The sequence below is a fragment of the Lepidochelys kempii genome, chromosome 2 (genome assembly GCF_965140285.1).
Source record: "Lepidochelys kempii isolate rLepKem1 chromosome 2, rLepKem1.hap1, whole genome shotgun sequence".
NCBI classification, from domain to species: domain Eukaryota; kingdom Metazoa; phylum Chordata; order Testudines; family Cheloniidae; genus Lepidochelys; species Lepidochelys kempii.
In genome coordinates, this window is record NC_136381.1 from 231422421 (window position 1) to 231436893 (window position 14473).

General features: G+C 45.0%; 1 protein-coding gene across 15 annotated transcripts in view; it reads right to left on the reverse strand.

The window, feature by feature from the left end:
• NSUN6 (NOP2/Sun RNA methyltransferase 6) overlaps positions 1-14473 on the reverse strand; it is a 52616-nt gene that overhangs the window by 11791 nt on the left and 26352 nt on the right. For all 15 annotated transcript variants that reach the window (XM_073334180.1, XM_073334174.1, XM_073334173.1 and 12 more), the window contains one exon: positions 12646-12765. In XM_073334180.1, the coding sequence (XP_073190281.1) occupies positions 12646-12765 (120 nt within the window). The remainder of the gene's footprint in view (positions 1-12645; positions 12766-14473) is intronic.

The window sequence follows — 14473 nt, forward strand, 5'->3', positions numbered from 1 at the left end:
GCGTACAGCAGGGTTGACTGCCAGTTGCAGTGGAAAGCGTCGGAGAGGGAGCCTGGGCTGAACCCCTCCTGAAAGCAGAATAGGTGACACTTCCTGTTTTTCCTCGTCGCAAAGAGGTCAATCGTGGTGATACCATGTGTTGTGAAATCCATCCAAAGGACCTCTGCCTTCAAGGACCATTTGTGGCTTGGGGAGAAAAACCTGCCGAGATGATCCAGAAGGCAGTTCTGGACCCCTCCTAAATGGACAGCTATTGAGGTGATGTCTTCTTCGATGCAGAACCTCCACAGGTTGATCACCACCAGGCAGAGTGATCTGGAGTGGGCTCCCCCTTGTTTGTTCACACAGTACATTGCGGTGGTAGTTGGTGAGTATGTGAACCACTCAATGCCTGATATGGTTTCAGAAGGCACAATATGTGTTGTGGATGGCCTGAAGCTCTCGCACATTGATGTGGAATGTGGCCTCCTGTTTCGACCACAGGCTGTTCATCCTCATTGAGTCCAGATACACCCCTCAACACAGAAGGGATATATGTTGGTAATCACTGATTTGGCTGGAGAAGGTTGAGCAAGGGAGACCCTTTTGCACACAGTGTGTGGGGACTCCCACCAGCGCAGGGACTCCAGAGTGATGGAGAAAGGTGAACCAACCTATCCAGGGAATGCAGAATAGGGCAATAAATTGTCCTGAGCCACATCAAATGGCAGGAGGTGCCAGGAGGTGGACATCTAACATAGTGAATGCCAGTGAAAATGAGGTAGGAACACAAGAGGCTAAAATAAGGAAAGAACAAGTTAAAAATTACTTAGACGAGTTAGATGTCTTCAGGTCACCAGGGCCTGATGAAATACATCCTAGAATACTCAATGAGCTGACTGAGGAGATATCTGAGCCATTATCAATTATGTCTGAAAAGTCATGGAAGACGGGAGAGATTCCAGAAGAGTGGAAAAGGACAAAGATAGTGCCAATCTATAAAAAGGGAAATAAGGACAACCTGGGGAATTACAGACCAGTCAGCTTAACTTCTGTACACAGCAAGATAACGGAGCAAATAATTAAGCAATCAATTTGCAAACATCTAGAAGATAATAAGGTGACAAGTAATAGTCAGCATGGATTTATCATGAACAAATCGTATCAAACCAACATGATCGCTTTCTTTCACAGGGTAACAAGCCTTGTGGATGGGGGGAAGCAGTAGACGTGGTATATCTTGACTTTAGTAAAGCTTTTGATACCATCTCAAATGACCTTCTCATAAACAAACTAGGGGAAATGCAACCTAGATGGAACCATTATAAGGTGGGTGCATAACTGGTTGGAAAACCATTCCCAGAGTAGTTATCAGTGGTTCACAGCTGGAAGGGCATAACGAGTGGGGTCCTGTAGGGATCAGGTCTGGTTCTGTTCAATATCTTCATCAATGATTTAGATAATGGCATATAGAGTACACTTATAAAGTTTGTGAACGATACCGAGCTGGGAGGGGCTGGAAGTGCATTGGAGAATCAGATTCAAATTCAAAATGATCTGGACAAACTGGAGAAATGGTCTGAAGTAAACAGGATGAAATTCAATAAGTGCAAAGTGCTCCTTTTAGGAAGGAACAATCAGTTGCACACAAACAAAATGGTAAATGACTGCCTAAGAAGGAGTACTGTGGAAAGGGATCTGGGGGTCATAGTGGATCACAAGCTAAATATGAGTCAACAGTGTAAAACTGTTGCAAAAAACAAACATCATTCTGGGATGTATTAGCAGGAATGTTGTAAGCAAGACACAAGAAATAATTCTTCTGCTCTACTCTGTGCTGATTAGGCCTCCACTGGAGTACTGCGTCCAGTTCTGGGCACCACATTTCAGGAAAGATGTGGACAAATTGGAGAAAGTCCAGAGAAGAGCAACAAAAACGATTAAAGGTCTAGAAAACATGACCTATGAGGAAAGATTGAAAAAACTGGGTTTGTTTAGTCTGGAAAAGAAAAGACTGAGAGGGGACATGATAACAGTTCTCAAATACACAAAAGGTTATTACAAGGAGGAGGGAGAAAAATTGCTTTTCTTCACCTCTGAGGATAGGACAAGAAGCAATGGGCTTAAATTACAGCAAGGGAGGTTTAGGTTGGACATTAGGACAAACTTCCTAACTCAGGGTGGTTAATCACTGGAATAAATTTCCTAGGGAAGTTGTAGAATCTCCATCATTGGAGATTTTTAAGAGCAGGTTGGACAAACACCTGCCAGGGATGGTCTAGATAATACTTAGTCCTGCAATGAGTGCAGGGGACTGGACTAGATGATCTCTCTAGGTCCCTTCCAGTCCTATGATTCTATGGCAAAGATGCAACCTGGTGAGTTGGACCACCTGGATGCAAGCGGACATGTAATTCAGCAGGCTCAGACAAACACGGATTGTTGTGGATGCTTGTGATTGCAGACTGACACAACTGTCTAATTGCCTAGAAAACACTGGTCGGCAGGAACACCCTTGACCTCATGGAATCTGACAGGGCCCCAGTGAACTCTGTTTGCTCAGTGGAAGCCACTGAGCTGACTTCACAGTGTTTAGAACAAATCCCACGCGCTTGAGTAAATGTAGCATGGTGCTGATGTGGGCCAGAATCTCCTAATTGTAGCTGCCCTTCAGCAACCAGTCGTTAATGTAGGGGAAGATATGGATTCCCTTCTTCCTGAAATAAAGCATGACCAACACCATGGATTTGATAAGGACTTGGGGGTGGGGGAGAGAAGAAAGGCCAAACAGGAGAACGGTTTACAGAAAGTGACAATCTACTATCATGAAGTGAAGAAACGTCCTGTGACTTGATAGAATGGCCACATGAAATTAAGTGTCTTGAAGGTCCAGAGCAGTGAACCAGTTCTGAGACAAAGCAGAGAGGACAGCTCAGAGTGACCATGCAGAACCTCACATATGTGACGAATTTGTTTGAGTCAGCGGAGGTCAAGGATGGGCCTCATTCTGCCCTTGGATTTTGGTATCAGGAAATACCAGGAGTAAACCCGTAACCCCAGTGTTTTGCAGAACCTCCTCCCCCAACTTCCAACGCAAACAGAGAGCTGATCTCTGGGAAGAACAATGTCTTGTGAGCGGGGTCCCAGAAGACGGATGGGGAAGAGGGGTAGGGAGGGGGCGTGGAGAGGAACTGGATGGCATAACATGATGTGATGGTGTCTTGAACCCAGCTGTCAGAGGTAAATCGAGACCTGGGCATTGTAAAAGCGGGCCAGCCTATCCCCAAAGGAATGGGGGGGACAACGAGGGAGGACCAACAACTGGAACAATGCTCTGGATCAGTGAGTCAAAATGGGCACTTAGCAGGCGCAGAGGGAAGGCATACAGACTGGCCAGGCCCTGAGCTTGACTGCTTCCTCTTGTGAGACCTGTCCCGCTTCATGCGGTAGTCTCTCTGTCTTGAGGGGAAGGACTGCACAAAAGGATGCTGCAGCCTGTACAGCTGTTGTTGCTGAGCCCCACAGTGACATATACACCCCCAAAGACCTTTTGGTAGCCCTTCAATCCTTAAAAGATGCAGGGTTTCAACCGTCTTGTATTTCAACAGGTGAACCTTGTGTTTGGACAAGTCCTCGATTGCTTGCTGGACATCCAGAGAGATCCTTGAATTCTGAAGGCAGGAAGCCCTCTCCTCACAGTAACTGCTGAGGCCATCACCTTGCCTAAAGTGCATGTAACATGAAGGGCAGACTGCAGAGATGTTTTGGCCACCAAGTAGCTTTCAGTGAAAAACACCCAAAATTTCTCACTAGAAGCCTTGGGCAATTGCTCCTCAAATCTGGCCATAGCCAACCAATTAAGAAAGCCATACCTGGCCAGCAATGCTTGCTGGCTTGCAATCCTCACCTGTAATGAAGAGGAGGTGTATATCTTTCTGCCCAAGAGGTCCAGGCACTTAAAGACTCTGTCCTTGGGGTTGGACTTGAACCTGCCCTGCTGGGCTTTGTCATTCACCACTGTGATCATCAGGGAGTTTGGGGCTAGATGGGAAAAAACACTCATATCCCTCCACAGGCACAAAATAGCGCTTCTCTAAGCACTTGACACTAGTGGTACAGAGGCTGGTGTAGCCCAAAAAGCTCTTGCAGGCTCGAGGAGCACCTTGTTAACTGGAAGGGCCACCCTCCCAGGGAGAGAGGGCTGTGTTTATGAGTATTCTCCTGCAGAAACGCTGCTTGAAAATCTGACAGGGCCCTGGCAAACTCTGTTTGCTGAGTGGGAGCTGTCAAACTATTTTACCTTTTGCCTTGGACTTTATTGCTGCCACCACGAAGCATCTAACAGATATATAACCAGGAAAGAGCCCGCTTGGAAACGTCTTTCCCCCGAAAATCCTCCCCAAACCTTACAGCCCCTTTCCTGGGGAAGGCTTGATAAAAATCCTCACCAATTTGCATACGTGAACACAGACCCAAACCCTTGGATCTTAAGAACAAGGAAAAAGCAATCAGGTTCTTAAAAGAAGAATTTTAATTGAAGTAAAAATCACCTCTGTAAAATCAGGATGGTAAATACCTTACAGGGTAATCAGATTCAAAACATAGAGAATCCCTCTAGGCAAAACCTTAAGTTACAAAAAGACACAAAACCAGGAATATACATTCCATTCAGCATGGCTTATTTTCTCAGCCATTTAAACAAAACAGAATCTAACGCATATCTAGCTAGATTACTTACTAAGTTCTAAGACTCCATTCCTGTTCTGTTCCCAGCAAAAGCATCACACAGACAAAGAGAACCTTTGTTTCTCCCCCTGCTCCAGCTTTGAAAGTATCTTGTCTCCTCATTGGTCATTTTGGTTAGGTGCCATTGAGGTTATCCTCGCTTCTTAATCCCTTACACAGGTGAAAGGGTTTTCCCTCTGGCCAGGAGGGATTTTAAAGGTGTTTACCCTTCCCTTTATATTTATGACAGGAGCCAAGGTTGACTTCACTCTGCTTGAATATGGAGGAATGCGGCGACCCGGCATAAAAGGTCCTAGTATGCCTTGAAGTCCTGAGGGATAGAAAGGGAGGACAGACTAGGCAGCACCGCATTTCCAGGGACAAGGACGAGGCTGTTGGCTCAGCTATAGATGGGTCCTGCTTCTGAGGTAGTCTCCAGATAGGGAAACTCCAGTGGCTTCACAGGAAAGGAAGCCATGAGTGTCTGGATTCACAACTGATCCGTAGCCATCAATGCTGCATGAGCAGGCAACCCCTCTTGACTTGGATGACAAATGAGACTTCTGGGAGCGAGGAGCTTCCCACTGAGCCCAAGGGGGCCACTGGTATGGGTAAAATATTGGTGGCCAGTAGGTGCCAGGCTAGAGGCCACCATCCCGACCTCAGAGCGCATGCCATCTCTGGTGGCCGCACTGGTGAAGTGGAGTGGGAGGACAAGGATCCCAACTCTGAAACAGAAGAGTCCCAGGACTTTGGAGACACTGGGGGAGTGACTCCAGAAGGAGCCAACAAGCAAGCTGACTCATCCATGGCCCAGAATAGGGTCAGAATCGACACTCCTGATGTAGTCGGCACTACCAAAAATGTCAGTGAAGCAAGCAAGGTCGATCCCAGTGCAAACAGTGGTAACAGAGCATGTTGACATCAGGTGTGGTGAAAACCTCCACAGAACCAGCTGTGGTGTTGAATGTTCTGGTGACAAGGAAAGGCCCAGTACTGAAGAACCTTTTACTACTTCTGGTGCTGGGTCCATACCAATCACCGGGAGGGGTGCTTTCTGGTGCAGTGCTGAAGGCCTGAAAGGTTCAGCAGCACGCTCTGACTGGGGGGCCATCGTGCTCACCAGCTTCACAAAGGCCTGGACCAGTGGCATAGATAGGATCGAAAGGTAGAGTACGTCTGCCACAGCCTGATACGCCCATGTCACAGACACTGTTGGTACTGGCATCATTCCCGTTGGTCCTGGACTCAACAGACACCTGGAGGCCAGAAATGGAGTGGATGATACAAGTGTCTGCCCTCTCTACCATGAACCAAAAGAGGGTCAGAGGTGCCCACACATCCCACACGCCAGAGTCGGTCCTGTGCTGGTTCATGCTCTTCTTAGGGGAGACAGAAGAGTCCCCCCAGGCCCTGGAATGCTCACCACTGCTCTTATGAGACCTCTTATTTGGTGCCAATGATAGAGAACAACTCGTGTACCTCTTCGGAGAACCCCTGCCTTAGAACAGGAGGCAGCAGCACCTTCCAAGCCAGAGGGTGATCTGCAACCTGAGGAAGGCCTCAGTACCAGGTCAGACGGCATTCAAGGAGATGCCAATTAAGGCGAAGGTTCCGCATCACCCAAGTCCTCTTCTTGAATGATCTACAGATCAAACAGCACTCTCTAAGGTGGGCTTCACCAAGACAGAGCAAGCACCTTGTGTGGGGGTCACTATAGGGAATTGCCACTCCACACGAAAGGCAGTGCTTGAATGAGCACTACCGCTACCACTATGCTATACTCTAACTTTTACACTAACACTAACTAAACTATTAACTATGTACAGCGAACTAGCCTAAGAGAATGAATTGCAAGATTTTGAAAACCACCACCACACAGAGCTCCGACTGCAGCAGACAGGCCATGAAAAGGAACTGAGGGGGATCAGGGCAGTGCGGCCTCATATAGCCAGAAACAGGTCTACAGACATAAGGTGCAACTACCACTCCTCTATGGGTACTACTAGGCAAAAGTCTCTGGCTCTGCTGCGTGAACACAGCTACTTGGAATACATGTCTGCATCGACTCAAAGAAGAAATATAACTTGGGCCTCGTCCAGCTTGCTCTTTAGCAGTGCTAAATTGGGTGACTGGAGGAAAACCATAGTACAGCTTGTTCCTCCAGGGTAGCAGGAAAGCATCTGTGATGGAACTGGGACTGAGGCCTTGTAGGGAGCAAAACTATTGGCCATTTCCTGTTGGCCTTGTTTGCAGATAAGTCTATCTAAGAAGTCCCATACTATTGGAAAATTCTTCTGGCTGCAATCGGGCAGAGAGACTTTTGGAAACTCTTAAATTATCTGTTTAGTTGGTCTGCCAGCTCATTTTGCACTCCTAGAAAGTAAAAGGCTTCCAGATTGATTGAACCGGCAAAGCAAAAGTCCCATAGGTGAATTGGATCCTGACAAAGCAGGACAAGAGCAAGCTCCCCACCTGTTGAGGTAAAATATCACCACAGTATTGTCTTGAATACTGAAAACAGGGTTTTCCCCTGAAAACAAACAGGGTTTCCCCCTTAACATGCAACAGGAAGGCTTGACAGGAAAGGCGAACATCCCTTAGCTCTCTGCCATTGATATGAAGAGAGAGATCCATTGAAGACCACAAACCTTGAGTTTGGAGAGAGCCCAGAGGAGGCTCCACACCCCAGGGCAGATGCATCCGTCACCAGCATCAGCAAGGCTGAAGGTGAACAAAGGGAACGCCCGCATAAACATGTGTGTGTGTGTGGGGCGGGGGGTCTGTCCACCAATCTAGTGAAGTCAGTACTTGCAAGCACATGGTGAATAAACAAAGGCCAGCCACCTTTGAAGAGCCCTGAGATGCAGCCTGGCATGTTGGACTATATATGTGCATGAAGCAGAATTTCCCCTCTCGGTGGTCTGCTTAGAGGTATTATGCCTCCTCTGAGGCACTGAGGAGGGTAAGCAGTGTTAGGACTCAGGCAACGTTGGAGGAGCACTCCTAACAAACACCGAAACACTCGGTGCTGAATCTGACCAACCAGGCTCAGATACAGATCTTAGGGCCACCTCCGTGTACAAAAAATTTAGCCTGGCTTCTCTGTCTTTCCTTGTCCAAGTCTTTAAGTCTTTGCAGATCTGGCAATGATCCTGAATATGAGCTTCTCTAAACACTTCAAGCAGTTTGAGTTTGGATCGCTCATGGATGTCGACCTACCACAAGAGATGCAGGGCTTGAAGCCTGGTGACCAAGGCATCCCTTGGTACTGAGTAATGGAAAAAAACAAACAAACCTGGGGCCGAAAGGAAAACTTACACTACCCACATTACCCAAGTACTAACACTATAAATCTAGAACAGTATTTCCTGGTGTGCTGTCAGGCCTGAACAGGTGCGCTGTGACATTTTTAAAAAAACTAGATGAGAGAACAAAAAAAGTTGCTTATATTTTAATTAGTGTTGGAGCCAGATCACATTCTGTACTTTTGCTCTCTAGGATTATGCCCCTTTCAAATATTATGCATGAGTCACATTCCATTCCCCAATGCGAGATTAAGATAGCAAATCTGAGTCCTGCGGAGTGGGGGCAAAGGAAGGGGAAAGAAGGAGGGGAAGCTGCCTTCTGATTGGCCATCTGTCACACTACCCCATCTCCTTTGGGGCAGAGCAACCAATCAGAGCTCAATCTCCCTCTCCTTCCCCATCCCCTCCTGTGAGCAATGGGTTGGCTCTTCTGCCCCTCTCTGCAGCCGCCGGCCAAAGGTGGTGGAAGAGCCCCTGGAGCTGCCCCCCCCCCGATGGGAAGCAGGGACCCCAGCTGCAACCACTCAGGATTGGGAAGGGAGTGGGGAAGAACACCAGGAGAAACAGATGTGAGGCAGGGGGGCTGAACTGGAGGGTGGGGGCTAGGTGTGAGGTAGAGGAGCCAGGGGCAGCAAAACTGGTGTGAGGTGGGGATGGGGGCAGAACTAGTGGGGGAGCTGGAGGGGCAGAAGTAGTGAGGCAAGGTGGGAGCGGGACTAGCGGAGGGTGAGAACTGAAGTGATACGGGGTGGGGGGCAGAAGTGATTTGGAGACTAGCAGCACAGAACTGATTTGGAGGTTAAGGGGCAGAATTAATTGCTGGACAGGGAACAGTTAGATGTAGGATGAGAACTCCTGCAGCAGGACCAAAATCCTCATACCTAATTCATTTGGGAGCATGGACAGCTCTAACACACACTCACTCTCTGGGGAAGGGCGGGGCAGTTCACAAATCGGTAGACTGAAAAAAACAATATACTCTCTTTGTAAATAACTACATGTTTTGGGGGTCAATCTTCTGATTTGTTGAGGTCTGACATTTATTTTTTGATTTCTAGATATTGGCAACTCTGAGTGGGACTTTATATTGCATTTAAAAATAGCGGAGAAAGTTGGGAAGACTATTTTGGGAATGAGAAGAAATGATTAATTATTAATTGCTTGTCATCCCAAAATATTATTCTCAAGTGTGTGTCACTTTCTCCACTGAGCATGCTTTTGTCAGATTTCTTATATTTAGCTTTAATGTTAGTTTTCACTCTTGAAAATGTTAATTCGGGCACAAAAGACAGATCACGACCTAATGTTAGCTGCCATGATGTTTTGATTTTAACCCTATTAGCCTCGTTCTGGATTGGCTCATGAATATTCATGAGACAAAATTAGGAGTGGCCTATGATAGACGCAATGTTATGCTACGCTCATATGAACTTGACTTACAGGAGTCACATGGTGGTGTGTTTTTCAAATCTTACAAATCTCAAAGTTATAGTGATGAATTTTGAATTAATGACCCAAAAAATGGACAAATATTTGAAGAAAAAAAGAAGATTTTGGTAGTTCCACATCTACTTGCAGTGATAAAACTGAACACGAAACAAAGAAAGTTAAAGTGGTGAACCGACACTTCTGTGAGACCCATCTGCAATTTGGATTGCCGTCTATAGGAGAACCATCTTGCTCTCTTCCAAAATGTCTTTTGTGCAAGGAGAAACTCTCAAACCATGCCATGGTGCCACATAAGTTAAAACAACGCCTTACAAGCAAACATTCATCCTTTGCCAAAAAGGACATAATTTTTTTTAAAACGTTTGAGGGATCAGCATGAAAAGTAAACGCGACTGATGACAGATTGCACAACATTTTATGACAAAGCACTGGAAACAAGCTACATGATCGCTGAGCTTGTAGCAAAGGCAAGAAAGCCACATACAATCAGAGACATTAATTTTACCAGGATGCTAAGAAATCAGGAGAATAATGTTAGGTGCACATGAGTCAAGGAAATTGAAAAAGTTCCCCTTTCAGACAACATGGTAAGTCGCCTCACTGATGACACGTCAGGTGATACTGAGATGATGCTCCAAGAAAAATTAAAATCAAGCAGAAAATGTAATGTAAAGTACGTTAATGGAGATACTATCAAAGAAATTTTTTTGTTTTGCAAAGAACTGCCAGGTCACACGGCTGGAGAAGAAATATTCAGTGTGACAACAGTCTACCTTGAGGAAGGAGAACTCCACTGGAAAAATTTTATCAGTATTTGTACTGATGGGGCATGCTCCACGATTGGCAAAGTGAAGGATTTGGAAGCAAGGTCTGGGATCAAAACCCAGATATGTTGGTAGCTCACAGTTTCCTGCACCATGAAGCTCTCGTCGCTGAAACACTGCCAGAAGAAGTCTTTAGTATTAGATGGCGCAGTAAAGATAGTGAACTTTATACAATTGCGGCCCTTAAAATCATGCCTTTTCTTCTTGATGTGTAAGGAAACAGGAGTGGAACACCAGAGTTTACTTTTGAAGTATGCTGCCTTTCCCATGGAAAAGTTCTCTCATGCTTGTAAAGCTGAGAGGGGAGATCAAAATGTTCCTAACTTCTGAGAAATCAATGTACATGGACTTGATTGCTGACATGACATGGCTGATATATTCTGCCACCTCAATGAACTGAACAGGAAAATGCGAAGTAGAAACAAGGATCTTCTCTCTAGCACAGATAAATTGCACGGGTTTAGGTCTAAGCCAGGGGTGGGCAAACTACAGCCCACAGGCTGCATTCGGCCAGACAGCCGTTTTAATCTGGCCCTTGAGTTCCCGCTGAAAAGCGGGGTTTGGGGGTTGCCCCGCTCTGGCTCCTACGCATAGGGGCAGCTAGGGGGCTCCGCTCCACACACTGGCCGCACCCCAAGTGCCGCCACCGTAGCTCCCACTGGCCACACCTCTGCATAGGAGCCAGAGTGGTGACAGGACGCTTGGAGCCTGCATCTCTGAGCTACCCCCCCGTACCTCAACCCCCAGTCTGATTAAATGTTTTTTTTGTTATTTTTTTTTAATATATATTTTATATATATTGTGGTCACTCATCACAGACTGTGAATCTCAGCATGCATCATTGCTTTATTAATTGAATTTAGGGCAGCATTTTGGAGTTCCATTCCCCATCAGATAGTGCGAGGCTCGGATCTCTGACCTAGAATTTGGCATTTGATGCTGCTCACTTCCAAAGACATACTAAAAAAGAAGTACCTCAAAGATAAAAAGGTAATACCATAAATCTTGATATATAATATCGTTGAGGTTTCTTGATTGGTTCAACTTTTGTATTATTTGTTGTTCCTCATATAATAAAAAAAATTATTTGGCATCTTGATGTGAATGTGTGAGTCAACTGAAAATACTTCTCACAGTCTGTACAATATAGTTAACGATGTTAGAATGTAACATAATTAACTGTATTGTACAGACTGTGAATGGCAAAGGTGGGAATCGGCTCAAACCGAGACAATAAGAGGCAGAGTTCATTTGGAGACAATATGGTGGTATGCCTCAAAATAATTAAAGGTATGCTGCAGCAGAGAAAAGGTTGCGAACCACTTATCTAGAAAACTATCTACAATTAATTTACAATGCACACAAATACTAAGAGCACTTGCTAAGGCAAGCCAAGTGATTCCAGTGACCATCACAAGAGGTAAGAAGGAACTGAGGGAGCTATGGCAGTTGAGCCCTTTATACCAGTGCACAGCGGTGCACAGCAGCAGAGGGTGCTCAAGTCACCCAAACAGGTACCACTAAAGGAAAAATTTTCAATGACTGTGCACGGGATGCACACATACCAAGAGGGGAATGCACATGTGAAATCACTCGAAGAACAATGACCTTGCTTAAATACAGTATCATTTATACATTATACATTAAATCTCACCAGGGAATCTTTAGTGCATACCATCAGGGTTTACATGGACCAATTAATGCACAACACATTAATACACTTTAGAAATCACACCCCTCTACTCAGCATTACTGATCTGTGTAGACAAGCCAGTAGACACATATTTCCAGTGTCTATTGGATAAACAGCGATTTATTGATTTGCATTGGGGTGTTTTAACAGTGTTAATCTGTTAAAATCAGAAGCCCTATTTATATCTTATTTTATTTGTCTCCAAGACTGAAAAACTCCTTGGGGCAAGGACTTTGTCTTTCTGTGTTTTGTAAAGAGTTGTGGAGTCTTAGGGCATTTTAGAAATAACTCCTTATGCTTCCCATACATCATCAGCTTTAAGGCTTGCGTACATTTCTCAACACTGCCCTACACATTATTAATGCTTCTGCTAAACAAAGATTATAACACTTTTTAAAAAAAATTTCATCACAAATGTCCACTAAAACCAGATCAGTTTAAGGCAAATAAGGTTCTATTTGTAATAAGTGTCTATGTGATAAGACAGACCTGTATTTATTTCAATAATTCTGACATGCGGCCAAGTAAGCAGCATGTTCAAATATAAATGGTTTGCTATTCTGTGTTATCTGTGGATATCAATAGATAAGCGAAGTGAGTCATGCTAGTGAAATGCAGGTCAAACCTTCCTTACTTGAGATAAAAAATGCTCAATGATTTTTCTTACCTGGTCATGCATTAATGTTGCAAGATGAGTTGTTTTTCCCCCAGGTGCAGCACACATGTCCAGAATTCTCTCTCCTGGCTGAGGGTTTAAAACATGGCTTACAACTGCAGAGGGCAAGTTCTATTATTAAAACAAAAAGTTTGAATTAATGCTTTAAAACAGTTTTATTTCAGGGATAACAAACAAAGGGAATATATACTGAAAACCATCTCATCAATCAGTGAAGGCACTTATATTTTTGTTGCTCTCTCTAGTACAGAGCTTGAATAATTTCAATTTAAATACTTCATATTAAGCGTATACCTATATTTCACTTTACATCTCTGGTCGCTTTTCTCCTAAACTTAAGCATTAACAATTGAGGTGCTGGGCATTTCCTGGGGATTCATGACTAAGGCAACTATAAAGCTAAATAAAACAGGATGATACTGTGACTGACTGTGGCGTTGCCCTGTGATACTATATTGACCTGGTCATTAGGATGTTTACTGTATGAATGTATTTGTTTAGCTTAACGGAGGGCTGTAAAGAAAGCAAGTAGGAAGTAGAATAATGGCTCAGAATAAAACACCCCTCAGCAAACATTTGAGGATTTGTATGGAACAATGGCAGAGTTGTTAGCTCTGGAGTCTGCCTCAATCTCCTGCAGAGCCTAATGACCTGGTTTTGAGAAGCAGGGCTGAAGAGCAGGAGCTGACAGAAACAAAGGAAATCTGATTGGATACAAAGTGCCTTGGGCTATGTCAGCATAATTTATGTTGCTCAAGGGGTGTAAATAAACCACCCCCCAAGAAACATAAGTTACACCGACATAAGCGCCAGTGTAAACCGTGGACTGCAGAGGTGGTTTTATTATGCCAATGGGAGAGCTCTCTCCCATCAGCATAGAGCGTCTTCACCAGAAGCGCTGTAGCAGCGCAGTTGCACTGGTGCAGCTGAGCCTCTGCATGTGTAGAAAAGCCCTCACTCTCTTTATGTGGGAGGCTAGTTGAGAAGCTGAACAGCCAGGCTGACACTCAGGCACCCACTGGAGTGCCTGAAGAAGTTAGACCTGCCTAGGCCACCCTTAGGGATAGCAAGCCTAGAGACAAGATAGATTTGTGTGTATACTGTTTGTTTTAAAATCCCTTTTCTCTAAAAGCTTTGTTCCAACTGGTAAAATAAACCATAAGGTGGCTCTCTAGTCACTATATACACACCACTGATCACAAGGGAAGAATCACAGTCAGAGCTGCTGTACAAGCACAGTTGATACACAAGGTACAGTAGTCCAGGAATGGTATGGAGTGGGAGAACTGGAATTCCATCTGAAGACAGGTGAAGGCAAGAAGCCTGACACATGAGGAGGCATGCTCAGAGAAACCAGGAAGGAGACAGAGATGTGGCTTGTTTTGGTATAGACAAGGTGTTTGTTGATTAGCCAATCAGATTCCTTAATCTGAATACTAACCGAAATTTAATTTTTTTACAAATGTAAACTACAGCTCCAAAGCTAGAGCTCCAATGCTAACATTAGATCTCAAACACATGGTTTAAGGCATTTGCAAGCAGGATTTGCACTGCATTAACAGAGTACATGTACTGGGGAGAAGAGAGGGTTACTCATCTTGCGCAGTAACTGAAGTTCTTCGAGATGTGTCTCCCGTGGGTGCTCCATTTTAGGTGATCGAACACTCTGTAACTCTAGTCGGAGAATTTCGACAGCAGTACCTGGCTGGGCTGCACATGTGCTCTCCCCGTCTTGCAGCAGTTGATTAGCGCCGTGCAGCCGCCCCCTACCCCCAGTTCCTTCTCTTCTGCAGAGGACTAATTAGAACTCCAAAGTAGA